This window comes from Sceloporus undulatus, chromosome 2 (genome assembly GCF_019175285.1).
Source record: "Sceloporus undulatus isolate JIND9_A2432 ecotype Alabama chromosome 2, SceUnd_v1.1, whole genome shotgun sequence".
NCBI classification, from domain to species: Eukaryota; Metazoa; Chordata; class Lepidosauria; order Squamata; family Phrynosomatidae; genus Sceloporus; species Sceloporus undulatus.
In genome coordinates this window covers 67226667-67245165 of record NC_056523.1, presented here as the reverse complement: position 1 = coordinate 67245165, position 18499 = coordinate 67226667, and the positions used below count along the sequence as shown (strand labels likewise).

Here is an 18499-nt window from a genome sequence, read left to right as displayed (position 1 = left end):
CTTGAGACTATGGCATCTGGTTGTTGTGGTCCTGGGGTGGTCTCTGGGCAAGAGCAGCCTCTGGCCTCTCCTTTAGCTCCATCTTCGCCCCTTTATCTGTATGACATCTTGTCCCATTTAACACTCTCAAGAATATAAATATTCCCTCAATAGAAAAGAAGTGCAATATGACTTGGATATTAAGGCACGATACAGAGCACCAAAAAGAGGCTCTGGGGGAGGCACCTCTTCTTGTTCTGCAGCAGCGTTGCAGCAACCAAATTGTGCGGCACTGCTGTGCAGCAAGAAAAGAGCGTGCAGAAGCAGCTCCTTTTTTGCAGCACATTTGTGCCACACCATAGCGCCAGTGACGGTGCAATGATGTGCCAGTGGCACTGTGCTGTTTGGACACTGCACTGCTGGCATGTCATCACTGTGTGCACCGTCTGGATGGTGCCATGCAGCTGTGGTGCATTCATGACATGCTAGGGTTGCGGGGTGTGTGCACGTGCCACAAAAGGCCCCTCTGTACCGGGCCTAAGATAACGTAAGGAAGTTCCTTGGAAGAAAGACTCTTGAATGCCCTCTTTTCTGTGGCTCCCCATGTCAATCCACATTGTTCAGAAAGTTCTGCATACACTCTCCAAAGAGGCTTTTGAGTAGAGGTCACAGGTGAGATCAAGGGGGAAAGGGGGGCAAGAAATAATTTCCTTCCATGGATTTCTCATAGTAGAAGGGATGTTTCTCATAGTATCATAGAGTCGGAAGAGGCTATAAGGCCATCCAATCCAACCCTGCCATGCAGAAATACACAATCAAAGGACCCCCAACAGATAGCCATCCAGCCTTTGTTTAAATACTTCCTAAGAAGGAGACTCCACACTCTCCAAGAGAGTGTGTTCTACTGGCAAAGAGCTGTTACTGTCAGGAAGCTCCTCCTAATGTTGAGGTGGGATCTCCTTCCCTGTAACTTGTTCCATTGTTCCGGGTCCTATTCTGCACTACAATGAGTTAGAAGAGGCAGCTTGGCATTGCTCTTGTTCCTATCTAGCATCACCAATTGTGTAACATACAAAAGTGCAATTTATACCATACTACCAGAACAACTAAAACAAGGATGAGGTAGTTTTCCAGCATGCAGGATCACTCTACCATTCACAAGGCAGTCATCTCAGCAGATGCTTAAACAGCAGCAAGGTGTAGGACAAGGCTGGACAACTGTGGGAAGCTCAGGGACTAAATTACCCCCTCCAAGAGATCTTGGAGGGGCACTCCGCCATTTAAAAAAAATCATTTTTGCCTCAAATATTTGCAAACACTCTCTAGGGGCTGTGACTAAAATGCCTCCCCCACCACATCATTTTGACCCCCCAAAGCCTATTTTCAAAACAAGAAGAGACAAGAAGTTGTTGTTTCTTGTTGCTGTGTATCTTCAAGTTGTTTCTGACTTATGGCAACCCTAAGCTGAACCTATCATGGGCTTTTCTCAAGATTTGCTCAGAGAAGGTTTGCCATTGCCTTCCCTTGAGTCTGAGACCATCTGGTTTCCCCTGGGTCTCCCAGGGCATTTCATGACCGAGCTGGGAATTGAGTCCTGGTTTCCAGAGTCATAGTCCAACACTCAAACCACTGCACCACATCTGGTTTATTTTATCAAGTTAATTCCTTGGTCTGTACATCTCATGGTTCTCTTTATTACTGCTAAAATAAAGAACTATTTCAGATGTCAGAGAAGAGCAAATTTGGGTTTATAGCAACATTCTTCCATTCTGATTCAGATTTTGGATTCTTCATGAACACTACCATGCAACATAATTTATACCATAATTTTATATCTTCCCAATCTGTCTTCCATTTTTTTTCCTTTTTAAATCATATCTCTTGTTCCATGTTTCTCTTTCTCTTTGGGGAAGAAAATAATAGTACCAGTGACAGGATCCACTTTACCTTAAGACACAACATATTTGTGGGTGATACACTTAGGGATAGATCAGTACTCTTAAAGGAAATCTAGATATTTGTCACACCCCATTTGTATAAAACAATCTTGATTACTTTTTAGAGGCATGCTTAAAGCTGCATTACTGTGTACACAGGAAAATATATTTCCTTTTAAAGCCTTTATTTATTTTTGGCATTTCTACATCATTTCCCAGCCCACAAGGGATCCCAAGATGTTCAACAAATAAAAGCCATTAAAACAGTAGGTGTATAGCAAAATTATATAATCTGTGTAGTAATACTTATTGACAAACATGGGTATTTTGATTTGTAATTCAAGAAACGACCAGGATGGACACTTTGATCTGGTGCACATAGATTGTAGTACAGTACATGTACTTCATGCATTGGTGGTATATATCAGAGGCACATTTATTTTTAACCATTTTGCTGTTACTAGCAGCAACCTGCAGTAAATCTGTCATGGAAAAAAAATGTTTATATATCAGAATTGCTTATAGAGAAAATTAGCTTAGCCTTCCTCTGAAATGGACCACATTCTCTGAAGCATTCTGAATGTGCAGTGTGTTGATACTTATGTGTGTGAGAGAGACTTTGAATCACTTATCTGGGCAGAAGCATCAGCGATGCACTTCATTTAGTAAAGTGAAATTTGAATAGATGAAGGCTGCAATCTTCTCACTGCCTGGGAGTAAGTGTCATTAAGCTCAACAGAACTTCCTTTCAAATATGGGTTTAAGGTAGTGAGATTCTGTTATAATTTTTTTAAAAAATAGTTTTCCTTTTTATCTTGTAAGATTTTTAAAAAAATATTATAATAAAATATGCATTTTCATCTCTCTGTTTCAGGTTTGGTAATGTCTGCCATCACTGTCATCATTTTAGTATTATACTTCACTATTGAGAATTTTGTAGTCAGCAAGAAGCCATGGCTGCCTGAATGCACTCCAATCTATGTTCAGTATTTTGTCAAGTTCTTCATAATTGGTGTTACTGTGCTTGTAGTTGCTGTACCAGAAGGACTTCCACTTGCAGTTACCATTTCTCTTGCTTACTCTGTAAAGGTAAGTAACACTGCCACATCCAATCTGAAATAATTATGCCTGATTATCTTCATTTGTTAGTAGACCATTTTTTTCTGTTTAAAAAAGTGTATTGTCTAGCAAAGCAGATAAGATTCCATGTCAACACAATTTAAGAAGTGATTAAAAATGATTGTGTAATAGACCCTCACTAGACTAATAGTTTTATCATAATATTGACACTTCACACAGCTGATTATTTTTCTGGAATGACAACTTCAGTCCTTCCTTTGAATCAGAATTTAACAGTTCAAACATAACATTAGTGAGCTAAGGCTTTACTCAGTAAGTAGGGAATGAGTTATAGAACACCAATATGTTACAGTAGAGAAGCATTGCATATGGATTACCAAGACCTGTCTTTGTAGCCTCACATATCATGAAGTTTCTTAGGTACTATTGAGTCAATTGCTCTTTTTCATACTGGCCTAGCACTCAGGGACAATGCTGATCTTACAGCACTGAGAAGAATGTGTAGTGCTAGGAACTCCAGTGTTCCAAATCAAACTGGAACAAGGTGGAAACTGGCATCAGGAATTATGCTTCATGCATCTGATGAAGTGTCACAAGACTCGTCATTTTTGCTGCATCACAGAATGGCACAGCTACTGTTCTGGAAATTATACAGTTGTGTGATTGGATAGCCACTCAAACACTGAAGGAAATTGTTTTCTATTTTTGACAAGAAGGACAGAAATTTTACAGAGACCTCTTTTGTCAATTGCTGGAAATCTCCTATGCTGCAAGTCTCTGGATCAAGGCCAGTATTATTTATGGTGAAATATCATGTTTAAGTGTAAAGGAGGAAGGAACATCAACAATCTAAGATATGCCAGTGATACTATACTACTAGCAGAAGACATCATAGACTTGGAACAATTACTAAGGGAGGTAAAGAAAGAAAGTGCAAAGGTAGGATTACTGCTGAACATAAAGAAAAAATAATAATGACCATGGAGTCACTACATAAATTCAAATTAGACAATGAGGAAATCAAAATAGTTAAAGATTTCTCATACTTTGGATCAAACATTGTTCAGAACGGAGACTGCAGTTAAAGGATAAGAAGAAGGCTAGGAATGGGAAGGGCAGCTATGAAAGAACAACATAAGATCTTAAAGAGTAAAGATATACAACTTAGCACTAAAGTCAATATTATTCCTCATCACCATAGACGGATGTGAGAGCCGAACAGTGAAGGAATCTGGCAGAAGGAAAATACTTTGTTTGAGATATGGTGCTGGAGAAAACTGCTGAGGATATCATGCACAGCCAAAAAGATAAATGGAACCTTGAGCAGATTAAGCCTGAACTTTCCCTGGAAACCAGGATGATGAATCTGTAGCTGTTGTACTTTGGCCACATCATGAGGAGGCATTAGAAAAGACGATGCTAGGAAAGATAGAGGGTAGCAGACAGAGAAGAAGAATGCATGCCAGATGGATAGACTCACTCAGGGAGGTAATGGAACTGAATTTACAGGATCTAAGAAGAGTAGTGGAGGATAGGGTGGCAGCGGGTTGGCAATGGGCAACAGGGTTGCTATGTCAGGGCTGATTCAAGGGCAGTTAACAATAATAAGAAACCTAAAAGTTGCCAATTCTGTCTGATCCTGGAAACTAAGCAGGGTCAGCCCTGGTTAGTTCTAGGGAGACTGCCAATGAATACCAGATGATGTAGGCTCTATTTCAGAGGAAGGAACTGGCAAACCATCTCTGAGTATTCCTTGCCTAAGAAAACCCTGCAGAATTCATGGGGGTCTTACTATGTTCACAATGACTTGAAGGCACACACACACACTTCATGATATTTATGGTCTACATTTGCACCACAGCCCCCCACATGCTTAGTATAAACCCTTTCATGTTGTATTAATTCGTCTAAGTCTTTCTTTCCCCCATTCCATGTGTTATTCATTCTCAAAAACAAACAACCAGATAAATTAATACCACGCCACTGACTCCCTACTCCCCCCATGCTTGGTTTTCCCTTTCCACTATAAGAAGCCAATCCCTCAGTTCCTCAATTCTGAACGATGAATTTTGCATAATAGTATCTAATTCTTCTACATATATAAAATACTAAGAAAGTGTTTTAAATAGTTTTAAATCATTTAAAAGTTATTTTTAACCTCTTCAGTGGTTTTACATGCTTATATGGTGTTGTGCTGTCCCCCCCCCCTTTAAGACAGGATCTGAATATTATAGTAATAAATTGACTGTGCATTTGAGTAACATATTTTCCCCCAGTCCCTTCAGTTTGCTAATACAGCCCATGGGACTCTGAGAGCTATGTACTGCATGCAGAATTTATTTGTTACAGTTCTCCTTTGACATTTCTTAAATTCTCTTTAGTCTTTTGTATATGGATGCTTCTAAATTTTCCTTCAGATTTAGTGGTTCTAATTTCTAGATCATGGAATGGTAACAACACATTTGGTTTCTTTGATATTTCTGAAGATTTCTAGAATCTATATTGACTGTTGTATTTACCATTTCCATAGCTTTTCATACCTTTTCTTTGCAGTATTTGTTTTCCATTTAGTTACTTATGCATATGAGAGATCACACACATAAAAACACTGGGCAAATACTGTTTGTTTGGCTTCATCCAGCATGTGACAATGAACACAACTGTATCAGTGTACCTTTTAATGAAATCTTTAGCTCAATGATATCTTAGTAATAGTTTGCATATTAATCCAGATCCTAGCTAGTGTAAATCATTCACTACTATTTTGCAAGAGCAAGCCTCTTTATGACTTTAAAAGCAACAACAACAGTAGTACATATGGGCACATTCTTTCTCTTTAAATCAAATGAGAAGTCTGTTCCTTATGAAGAAGCAAATAGCTTTACTGTTTATGGCTCCCCATTTAAAACCTGTCTGGCTTATAATTTTCATCTGGTTCCCTATTTAGATCCCTCAGTGACTCGCCTGTTTTAACCCTTCTCTAGTTTGATGGAGCTCATTTAATAGAGGAAGTAGGCATTTTTCCATTTATTTTCTAACTCCTTAAAAATGACAGGAAAAATCCAAAACTAAGGTTAAACTACTCTTCATCAAGTTAAACTGTAATGTAAGTATTTTATACATCTTGTTGTTGTTGTTGTGTGCCTTCAAGTCACCTCCGACCTATGGCGCCCCAAAGCAAACCTATCATGGGGTTTTCTTGGCAAGATTTGTTCAGATGGGGTTTGCTTTTGCCTTTCTCTGAGACTGAGAGTGTATGACTTGTCCAAAGGTCACCCAGTAGATTTCCATAGCCGAGTGGGGTTTCAAACTCTGGCTTCCAGAGTTGTGGTCCAATGCTCAAACATTATGCCACACTGCTATTCATTTTATATAACTTTGGAATGTACAAAGCTTTCTTTTCTTGGAACTAAGTTCCAGTGTATTCAGTGGGCTTCATCTCTGTTAAATATGTAGGGTTGTAATTCTTCACTAATTTTCCTCTTGAGGAAAGCAAGGAGCTCCCCCACCACCACCGCTTCAGGAAAGTCTTTTAAAACTACACAATTTTGAAGCCTATTCAGAATTCAGGACTTATTCTGTACAAAATTTATACCTGGCTGTTTTGCATAGAAAACAAATTATTCTGTACAGCATATCATATTTCTGCATAGAATTATTATTTTGCTTAGGAAAAAGCTGGTTCCTGGGCAGAAAATTTCCATATAGATTATATGCACGTGAATTTTGTACTGAAAAACTCCCCTGTTACAACATTTTCTACACAGCTTTCTCTGCACATAAAATAATATTTATGCATAGATGATCTTATTTTCTGTATAGACTACATCTCAAACTTTGAAGAGTCTCACCAGTCTAAGATTCTTTTCATCATGGTATCTGGACACTTGAAACATTTTTTTTGATCATTTTTCAAATATTTTTGAATATATTTCCATCCCTATAATTGTTTTTAAATTAGAAGTGGTGAATTTCAGTTTCACTGTGTCATCCTCTTCTATATCTTATCTTCAGCAAATATCTTCATGAACTTTGCTCATTCATGCTTTTTTCTATAATACTCTGTGTCTCTGTTTTCAGATCGATTTTAGTTTTGATACTGAAGTCTGAAAATTGTCATTTATACTATAATTGAACACACAAATCATTGCCACATGTTCCTTCTAAAATGATGCACAAAACCCTTGGTGTATATGTGTGTGTGTGTGTGTGTGTGTGTGTATGTATTTAACTCATGTTAATCTCTAAATCATACAAACTTGTAGAAGTGCATTCTGTATACCTGACATTCTTGTCTCTGTTTTAAAAGGGTAAATATAATTTGGGAAAAGATTAAGGCATATGCCCACCTTTTAAAAAATGATGATGCATATTTACCAAAATAAGCTCTTACATATATTTTTTTTCTTTAGAAAATGATGAAAGATAACAATCTGGTCCGTCATTTAGATGCGTGTGAGACTATGGGTAATGCTACAGCCATCTGCTCTGATAAAACAGGGACTCTAACAACCAACCGGATGACAGTAGTACAAGCCTATGTAGGAGATGTCCATTATAAAGAGATCCCTGACCCAGATTCCATTCCAGCCAAAACTCTGGATTTGCTGGTTAATGCAATTGCCATCAACAGTGCTTATACTACAAAAATTCTGGTAAGTAGGCTTTGCTTTCAACAGTTAAGGGGAGGGGGGAGCTACAGCAGTTTTGGAGTGCTGTGTAAACATTATAATTCTTCCTCTAGTTTTATTTTTTTTTAAATTGTGTGATAGGTGTGACAGTGGCTTAAGAAGTACACATATCAGAATATCCTGCTGCTTTTTTTTAAAAAAGGAAACCATTCTTTTATTATATATATTCTAACTTGCATTGAAATCCTACACTCCCTACCCATTTAATTAGGAGTCCCGTTGATTTCAATTGTACTTTTCAGTATTAATGTAAATCTTCACTTATTTTCTTCCTCTGTGTAATAATGAATAGTTTAAAGGGATTTTTCCTGATTGTGCTAAATTATTAAAGCTTTTACACATTTTTCAATGATATTTCAACAAATGATGTTTTTCACCAAACAATCCATAATGTGTATGCAAGGGGGAATGTCTCCTTGGTTGGTCATTTTCTGGGTAGAATATCTCAGTATTTCAAGACATGCTTTGTTGTTGAGGCTAAGAAAATTTGTAAGCATTATATCATTATATATAGGATTGTGATGCTGTTTTTGATATGGAGATAATTCATAAGGTTTGATTTATGTTCTGAAAAATGGGCTTTCTGGGAGAAAAAACATTTCCTTTCCTTTCTTTTCCTTTTATTTTATTGGTGCCCCTGCTCAGCCCACACATGCAGCTGCATGATCCTAGAAATGTGAAACTAGGTATTTCATATGAAATATCTGATTGCTATCTTTAATAAAGCCCTGTAAAGCAAGGGTGGTCAGCCATAAATATTCTCAAATCATATTTAACCCCAATTGGCCAACCAAAATGCACAATATACTTGTTGCAAGCTTTTGAAGCTCCACTGCAACAAGTATATTGTGAATTTTGGTTGGCCAATAAAAGTATCACTGTTTGGTGGATTTTTGTTTGAATTTGCTAAATGACCAACACAGCTACCCCTGCATATTCCCCATATTTAACCATTGTTCTAGTTCCCCCATGTTCTTTTAGATCATACTCAGCCATGTTTTCAAAAATGGAGGTCTGTGGGTGTCTCCTTTCAAAGATGGCCTTAACATGGGAATTGTGTCTCTTAGTGGTTCTTAGGAATATGAGTCTCCATTTTGGGGTTCTTTTCCCCCCCATAAATGGAAGCTCAGATGCCTCTCTTTGGGAGGCCTTGATCGGCAACACACACTTTATCTATATAGAAGTTTACTGAGTGTGAGAGAGAGCAGCTTGCCTGAGAGCCCATATTGAAGATCGTGACGTCATACTACCACAGAGCCTTCATGACAATGGGGCGTAGCACATCAGCAGCTTGGAGTGGCCTCTGGCCGCTTCAGCCTCAGTTGGCCCCTGACTGCCCTGGGACCATGGCAACCAGATGCTGCAGTCCTGAGGCTGGCTACCACTGTGGTCCTTAATGGGCCTCTGGTAAGGAGAAGCTTTTTGCCACTCCTTTTCTGGTTGTCTTTGGTGGCTTCCAGCTGCAACAGCAGAATGCTTCATCTGCACATCATGCCCCAAAGTGTCTGAAAGCTGCAGCTTTTGGCCCATCTGTTTTGAGGCAATGTCACTTAGAAGAAAAGAAACTCTCCTATTATTATGGAGACTGGAATTATGTCTTCACCTTTACCCTGCTGATTAAGTAATACTTGTTGCACTACGCTGGTAGTCTGATTGCTTGGGAGAACATTTTATTTGGCTTCCAATAGTTATTTGTCACTAATTGGGGCAAAAATTTTATGAGAATGTACAACTGGACTCTCTCCCTCCTCTCTGGGTAGAGTTTTGTATCCTTTCATAATGAGGTATGAAAAATCATTAAAAAGGATATCTTGCAGGGATGTGAGGAGTGCAGAGTGGGAAGTGCTTGCAAAAAGCAGACACCATTCACTCTAGAACACTAAATTTACATGTACCTTAGATGCTATGCAAAATATTATACTTTAATTATATGGAGATAAAACATGCTATTCACTTAGTCTTTCCTGGTTGAAAGATACTAAATTTAGAAAGAAGAATGAAGAGTGCATTGCAGACTACCTAGGTTCATGCAGACTGAGCAAGAAGATTTCACACTTACTAAAATAGAATAAGGATATTTATTTTCTTAAAGGCATCTAAAGGTGATTGATGCTACTGTCCCCAAGGTAAAAGTGTCCAGTGGCTTGAGTGGGGCAGTGAGCCCACACTGTGTTTTATGGGAGGTGCTCATGGTTTTACAAAGCTATCCAAGTTTCTGATTCCTCAAACAGATTCAGCACTTTGGAAAGCTCCCCTTTTTGTAAAATACAGCATTGATTCTTTGCTCTGAAGCAGTGGAAACATCAGCTCCCTCTATGCCAACCCTTTTTCTTGAGAACAAAAAACATTATTCAAGATAACAAACAGTCATCTAAAATTGAGATAGCCCACAATAATTAAAAACTTTCAAAAAAAATTAAACAAAATAATAACCGAACAGTCCAGGCAGAAAAATTCAGCAACAGAACTTTATAAAGAAAAGAGATTCCACCTAAACATTAGAAAGAATGGTATGAGCTGTACAACTATAAAATAGGCTGCCTTGCACTGTGGTGGAGTCTCCTTCTTAGGAGGTTTTTAAACAGAGGCTGGATGACCATCTGTTGGGAGTGCTTGGACTGTGTATTCCTACATTCCAGGAAGTTGTGCTACATGGCCTTTGGGGTCTTTTCCAGATTCTAATTCATTTCAGACCGAAGCACCAAAAGCATTGTGACAAAGAAGAGTTTTGCACTCTCTTCACAGTATTGCCAGAGGAAAATGTTCCAGGCCTCTTCAGAGGGCACTCCAAAGTTCAGGCTAACAAAAGAGCCTGTTTCCTGAAAGAAGATGCAGAAAAAAAATCTGGTGCAAGCACAAAAACACAATTTTCATGCACCCCCTGCATTTTCAGGACCTACATTTTTCACCTACATTTTAATGTAAAAACCATGGCTTCTGTGTAAAAAGCCAGAAGTTTTACAGAAGGAAACCTAGTGGTTATCTGGAAAGCATTTGGGTTTTTTTGCATGAAAAACACGTATTTATGCAAAACTTCCATGATTATCATGGAGAAAATTCATTTCTGCATGTATATTTTATATGAAACACTTCAAGATATGGAAATACTGGGAAAATACTGAGCAAAATTCATGACACAGTTTTGTTCTTCCTGACCCACTTTCCCAACTGCTGGGAAACTCATTTTCAGCCATAAAATGAATATCAGAGAATATTTTCCCACCCCTGCTGATTTGTATGCAATATGTTTGGAAATTATAAAGTATGCTTCTATAAATTATAACAATTCATCATTCTGTAACGTTTGGTTGGCTAAGAGCAAGCACATATGTTAATCAGTTGACTAACAGGTTACAAAAACCAGTTTCATCTCTTACTGAAAATGTAAGTGGAAAGCATTTAATAATAATAATAATAATAATAATAAAGCTTTATTTGTATACCGCTTTTCCGGTGATCAAAGCTGTTTACATCAAAACACAGTTACATACAATTTACAAAATATAACATCTTCATATATCAATAGCATAATAAAAATACAACCATAAAATCTATCAGTCCGTAAAGTGAACTTCTATCATGAATGATATCTACAAGGAGTCAGATGGGTACGCTAGCCTAAATAAATATGTCTTCAAAGCCTTCTTAAAGGCATCCAAAGTAGGGCAGACCTGGATTTCATCAGGGAGATTGTTCCAGAGAGTCGGTGCTGTTGTCGCAAATGATCTTTTGTGAGTTGTTGTCAATCTCATTCTCGGGCACTCAAAGAGATGTTTCCCTGTTGTTCTGAGAGTGTGGGGCGAATTGTGTGGGTGGAGGTGCTCCTTCTAGTAGCTCGGGCCCAAGCCATATAGGGCTTTATAGGTAATAACCAACACTTTGTATTGAGCCCGGAAGCTAATGGGCAGCCAGTGAAGAGATTTTAATACCGGTGTTATGTGGTCTGCCCTAGATGTTCCAGTGACCAACCTGGCTGCAGCATTTTGGACTAACTGAAGCTTCCGAACTTGGTACAAAGGTAGCCCCATGTAGAGCGCATTACAGAAATCTAACCAAGAGGTTACCAGTGCATGTACTACTGTTTCAAGGTCCTTTTGGTCCAAACAGGGTCGCAGCTGGCGTATCAGCCAAAGCTGGTACCAAGCACTCTTGGCCATCGCATCCACCTGTGATGACAATTGCAAGGATGAATCCAAGAGTACTCCCAGACTGCGAACTTTGTCTTTTAGGGGGAGCGTAACCCCGTCCAGGACTGGATGAAAAATTTCCCTGCCTGGACTTGAGGTAGCTATCACAAGTACCTCTGTTTTCTCTGGATTCAGCCTGAGTTTGTTTTCCCTCATCCAGCCCATTACTGACCCCAGGCAGGCATCCAGAGGAGAGATGCCTTCCTTAGTCACTGTATTAGTCGGAGACATGGAGAGATAGATCTGGGTGTCATCAGCGTACTGATAACACCGAGCTCCATGCTTCTGGATGATCTCTCCCAGCGGCTTCATGTAAATGTTAAACAGCATGGGGGACAGAATGGTGCCCTGAGGGACACCCGATGTAAGCTCTCTTTTGCGAGAGCAACTGTCCCCCAGCCTCACCATCTGGAACTTTCCCAAGAGATAGGACCGGAACCACTGGAGTGCAGTGCCTCTGATACCCAGTTCTCTCAGGCGTTCCAGAAGGATACCATGGTCGATGGTATTGAAAGCTGCTGAGATGTCCAAGAGCACTAGCAGGGTTACGCTACCCCTGTCAGTGGCCAGACGGAGATCATCGACTAAGGCGACCATGCCAGTCTCAACTCCGTATCCTGCCCTGAAGCCAGTTTGAAATGGGTCCAGATAATTGGTTTCCTCCAAGATAGCCTGGAGTTGAAAGGCAACCGCCCTCGCGATCACCTTGCCCAAAAATGGTAGCAAGGAAACTGGTCTATAATTGTTTCTCAACAGAGGATCAAGGGAGGGTTTTTTCAAAATTGGTTTTACTATTGCCTGTTTTAGGGCAGTTGGAAATATACCATCCCGAAGAGATGCATTGAGAATAATTACATCTCCTCCCTGGACAATCAACCAAGAGGGGCAAGGGTCGAGAGAGCACGTTGTTCTCCTTACACTTCCAAGGAGCTTGTCCATGCCATTGGTACTTACAAACTCAAAGCAATCCAGAATAACCTTGTTTCCAGAGTCACTTTATTGATTCTGTCAAAAAACCGGCATCAAGATCAGCCCATATCTGAAAGATTTTATCAGCGAAAAAATCATTGAAAGCGTCACAACAGGCTATAGTTGGTTCTAATAAAGGGTTCAGTGTAGTCGGTACTTGAGTTAATTCCCTGACCACCCTGAATAGCTCTGCAGGACGAGACTCCGCCGATGCAATCCGTGCGGCATTGAACAAATTCTTTGCTGCATTGATTGCCACTCCATAAGAACGTAACAAGTTTTCATGGAGTGTCTTGTCAGATATGCGCTGATGTTTCCGCCAGTAGCGCTCTAGTCATTGCGCAGCCCGCTTCATCTGGTGTAGATCTTTTGTATACCAGGGTCTTCTATTTGAAGCGGGCTGGTAAGGACGCTCGGGAACAATACTGGTAAAGTTCTTATTCCAGGGTTTCGACAGAGTCGCCATTGTTCCCAAACATAATTCCCTCTAGGGCATCATGGAACCTTTTGGGTCCCATCAGCCTTCGAGGGTGGACCATTCTAATAGGTCCTCCATCCCCAAGGGGTTTTTGGATTGTGGCATTCAGTCTGACCTTGACCAGAAAATGGTCCGTCCATGACAGGGGGGAGATATCAGTTATCTCCGCCCACGGATGTTCCTGGTCCGTACTAAAAACCACATTGAGAGTATTACCAGCACAATGTGTTGGGCCCTGGACCAATTGGGACAGGCCCATGGATGTCATGGAATCCATGAACTGCCGAGCCGCACCTGATAGATCTGATGAGCCGGCCTCGAAGGGGATGTTGAGGTCCCCCAAGACAAGAAGCCTGGGAGACTCTAGCACCAGCTCCGAGACCAGCTGTGTCAGCTCAGCCAGGGAGTCTGTTAGGCTACGGGGTGGATGGTAGACCAACAGAATCCCCAGACTGTCCTTGGCCTTTAGGGTCAGGTAAATGCACTCAATGTGTCTCAGTTTTGGAAACGGGTTCCTGGTCAAGGTGATGTTACCTTTATGGACAACAGCCACACTTCCCCCTCGCCCACTTTCCCTGACCTGCTCCTTCACTACATACCCAGCTGGGAGAGTTTTAGCCCAGGTCATGCAGCTATCCTCTCCCAGCCAGGTCTCTGTGATACATGCCAGGTTGGCGTCCATTTCATCTATTAAATCATATAAGATGTGGGATTTATTTTTCACCGACCTAGCATTACAGAGGAACAAGGAAAGGGTCTGTGGTATGCTTGGGACAATCCTCGGCTCTTTCAGGTTAACAGGGTGGTTGGAAGGCGGGATGGATATTAAGCATCTATCTCGTCTTCCTCTAGGAATATCTCTCACCCTGTTAACGCCGTATCTTCCCATGCCCCGCACAACTCCACGCACCATAAACTGTGTTGGAATTTGCATTAATATCCATATCCTCTCTATTCCTGACAATAATCCCATCTCCGTTGTTCCTGATTTGCTGTATTACTGATAAATTTGTCAACATGATGTAGACTAGTATACAGCAGTAAATAAGACAAAGGGTAAAGCAAAGGAGAGATCCTGGTTTTGTCAGTGACATCCTAGAGCACGATGCTAATTGGTGCTTCTATTATGGTCAATCTCCCTGTCTGCTCAATAAAATTCCTCAGACTGATAGAATCCTAAAATGCAGTGCATTTGGTTAGGCGCTTTAAAATTCAGCAGTAACATTTGTCAATATAAAAATGTTTTGATGTTTGTAACTATCAAAGTGCTTCTATTTATGGAAAACAATCACACCTCTGCTTTTGCACTTCATATGCATTGTGTTATTTCTGAAAAATGTATTATCTAAAATTCATGAACCTAGTTGTTTTGCTTATCAAGATATGTGAGCAGTAGCATATTTATTTGCCTTTGCAAGGAAGTTAATGCTGTATTGACAGTTCCTTATTTCAGGGAAACAAGTAAAATAACATGTCAGTGATCCTGATCCATGGTTTCTTTCATAGTAATTTATTTGTGACTTTGACTTATTCAAGTGATTACAAAAACAGATGGACTTTCAAGGCAATGTGTTTATGAAAATAGGCTTATTTCTGAATAATAATAATAATTATTATTATTATTATTATTATTATTATTATTATTATTTATACCCCATTTTTCTGCCAAGGCTATCATAATAAGACCCAATAAGACCCAAGATTGCTGTAAATAGCAGTAGGTATGTTTTTATACCTGTGGAGACTGTGGAGATGGATTATGATTATATTGTTTTTATATTTTGATTAGTGTTTGATTAGAATTTGGATGGATTCCATGCCATAATAAATAAAGTAACCAGTAGAAGGCAAATCTGCATTTCTATGTAAGGCACATGATGTATAGAAGGAAAGATAGTCATGGAAGATGTTGAGCTGTGTACTGCTTAATCTTTCTCACATTTACTCCTCTGTATATGTTCCCCCCATGCAGTTTCTAATTTGCTTTAAGGGCTGTTCCCCCCCCCCCCCAAAACCCCACCACCACCACTGCAGAAACAAAAGGGCAGGGAAAAGGGAAAACTGTCAGGATCAGGAGACTCCACCTTTTTATCCTATTACTGAATTTTGCTACCTGGATTATGTAATTGTTGTTATTATTTGTCATGACTAGTGTCTTCACTTTCATTGCATCAGTAAATGAGGGTCAGTAAAGGGGAACCAGACTTTGCCAAAGAAATTTTCAATCTACCATAACTGTTACACAGGCTGCATCTTTGCTGCAGAAATAATCCAGGTTAACACCACTTTAACTACCATGGCTCAATGCTGTGGAATTCTGGGAACTGTAGTTTTATGAAACATTCAGTCCTCTCTGTCAGAAGATAGTTCTAGTTCTACAATAAACTACAGTCTCCTAAATTCCATAGCATTGTGACATGGCCGTTAAACATTGTCAGCCTGGATTATTTCTGCAATGTGGATGCAACCACTGGTAAAAAGGGAGAAACCACTACAGTAGCATTAACCACATTGACTACTGTATATTCTCATGTACAAGTCTAGAAATTTTAGTTTAAAAAATGACCCAAAAAAACCCAAGTCGACTTATCCATGGGTTAGTGTAAGTACTGCACTTTAACTCTTATTTAAAAATGAAAAATCTCCTGGTGAAAGGCAAGAGCATTATCTGATCTGAAAGTACTGACTCTCCTCTGCATTTTCATCCATCTAGCCTTTAGTCTAAGTACAAACAGATATACCTCCTGGAGTTTTGTAATTTATTTGGCATAGTTTTTCTTCGCTATATCCTTTACATCCTTTGTTACATGCCCCTAAATTTTACCTTCAACTTACCCATGGCCCAGTACAGACCGCGGAAAAGGGGCGGTCTGAAGCTGCCCCTTTCCACAGTGGATTGGGGCCAGGGCAGCCTCACCGGCAGCCCAGATCTAGTGCTTTTCCAGGCCATGTCGAGGCTGTGCCAGTGATGTGCGCATGCAAAAGGAGCTCCATTTCGGAGCTCCTTTCTGTGATGCTGAAAGGGCGCCCCAAGTGACCTGCATCGTTGCAATGATGTCAGGTGCATGCCAGTCCATTTGGATGTGGCACGCGCCTGACAAAATCAGCACGCCGCATGTATGGACGGCACACTTCCAAAATGGCACCGTCCATACGAACTAGGGCTGGGGAGCATGCAGTTGCTGAGCGCTCTCCACCCCTAGTTTTGGCCCTAGGACAGCACTTCTGCACCATCTGTATCAAGCCCATGAGTCATATTAAAATCCATAATTTTGGCCCCAAAACCTGCCCTCAACCTATACATGAGGTCAACTTATACTGTAGTCTAGTATATATGGTATGCATTGATCTTGATCTTTTTTCACAGCCCACTTTGAAGATATAACAAAAACTATGGTAATCCCCCCACCCACCCCCCACCCCAAATCTACTTCAATGTAACAGGAATGGAATTGATGTTGGAAAACTGTACTCAGTTAACAAAGCAGCTGAAACCCATCAATAGACTTGCAAAAGACCCTTGGCTCACAGTTCATATAAACCTGGATTGTAGCCTTTATATATCTTTTTTCAGGTACAAGACTTTGCAGTTGTTGTTAACTCTGTCATGTTGACTTTGACTTATTATGACCCCATGATTCAGAGACTTCGAAGTCACCCTGCTATCTGTAATGACACCCATCTTCCTCTTATCCTACTGCTTTCTACCATGCCAAGAATTATTGTTTTTTCTAGGAAGTCATGTCCTCTCATGACATGTCTAATGTACAACAGTCTCAGTTTCATCATCTTGGCTTCTAGGGAGAGTTCATACTTGATTTGCTCTTGGACTCTTTTATTTGTCTTTTTAGTAGTCCACAGTATCTGTAGAACTCTTTTTCTAGCACCACATTTATTTTCTTCCTATCAGTTTTCTTCACTGTCCACCTTTCACAACCAGACACAGAAATGGTAAATACGATGGCAATCTTTAGTATGATGAACAATGAACAATCTTTAGTATTCAGTAATATATCTTTACACGTGAAGATCTTATCTAGATCCTTCATTGCTGCCCTTCCAAGTCCCGGTCTTCTTCTGATTTCTTGTCTGCACTCCCCATTCTGATTAATGACTGAAACAATGTATGGACACAATGTATTTTGAAGTCCTAATTTCACTGACTAGCTGGCTCATAATGTCTCATTCTTGGCCATCCAACTTTAGCTTGTTCACCCTAAGTTTTGGAATGTTTGTACATTCCACCTCTTGTTTTACAGTGGCCTCAAGCAGACGGGTGACATGGAGTGGCCTCTGGCTGCTCCAGCCACAAGTGCGCCCTGAGCAGCATGGGACCATGTTTGGCACTTTTAGTCTGGCTCCTCATCAAAAGTCTGTCTGACATGGGAGACTCCACCAGCAGCACTGCTGCCATCAGCTTAGCCCAGGGGTAGGCAACCTGCGGCCCGCGGGCCGGATGTGGCCCGGCGAGGCCTTGGAACCGGCCCCAGCCCGATCCTGCCGCCGATTGCCGCCGGGGCCTTTGGCCTCTCGTGTGAGGGGCATGGTGGGTCAATTGTCTATAGACGCCTCAGAAACATGCATTTACATTAACATTTTTTAAAAAATCAGCAATTTTTTTTGCATGTCCTCCACTTTTTTTAAAAAAGTGTCCACCATTTGAAAATGTTGTCCTATATTTGTCCCGGTTTATTTATTTATTTAAATTTTTTTTAATTTTTTAATTATTTATTTTTTGACTTCGGCCCCCCAGTTGTCTGAGGGACAGCAACCCGGCCCCCAGCTCAAAACGGTTGCCTACCCCTGGCTTAGCCTCTTGACTCACAGGAGCACACAATCCCACCAGCACAGAAAGGGAATGCCAATAGTGGGGGAGAAGAGTAGGATTAGGGTTAAATTGATCAAACTTCAGTCTAGTTTAAGTTACAGAGGTTGGAAATGTTACTTTTCTAAAGTACTTATAAAATATCCCAACACACACACACACACACACACCACGGGATATAATCATATTAAGATGTGTGTTGTGAAATTATGTGAATTTTTACCCCCAAATGTAATTCTTCAGAAACCATGTATTTGGCAGCAGACACTTTTTCTTTCACTCTGAATGGTTTTCAGCTATAATCAGTAACTCCATTCACATGATGAAATTCTTTGGGTACATCATATGCCTAG

At 40.3% G+C, this 18499-nt stretch overlaps 1 protein-coding gene across 7 annotated transcripts in view; it reads left to right on the top strand.

Annotated features, from left to right (window-relative positions):
* ATP2B2 (ATPase plasma membrane Ca2+ transporting 2) overlaps window positions 1–18499 on the top strand; it is a 166500-nt gene that overhangs the window by 70024 nt on the left and 77977 nt on the right. For all 7 annotated transcript variants that reach the window (XR_006102033.1, XR_006102032.1, XM_042450235.1 and 4 more), the window contains 2 exons: window positions 2791–3005; window positions 7409–7651. Coding sequence is in view for 5 of the 7 variants with exons in the window: in XM_042450235.1 (XP_042306169.1) it covers window positions 2791–3005; window positions 7409–7651 (458 nt within the window). In the remaining 2 variants the exon portion in view is untranslated. The remainder of the gene's footprint in view (window positions 1–2790; window positions 3006–7408; window positions 7652–18499) is intronic.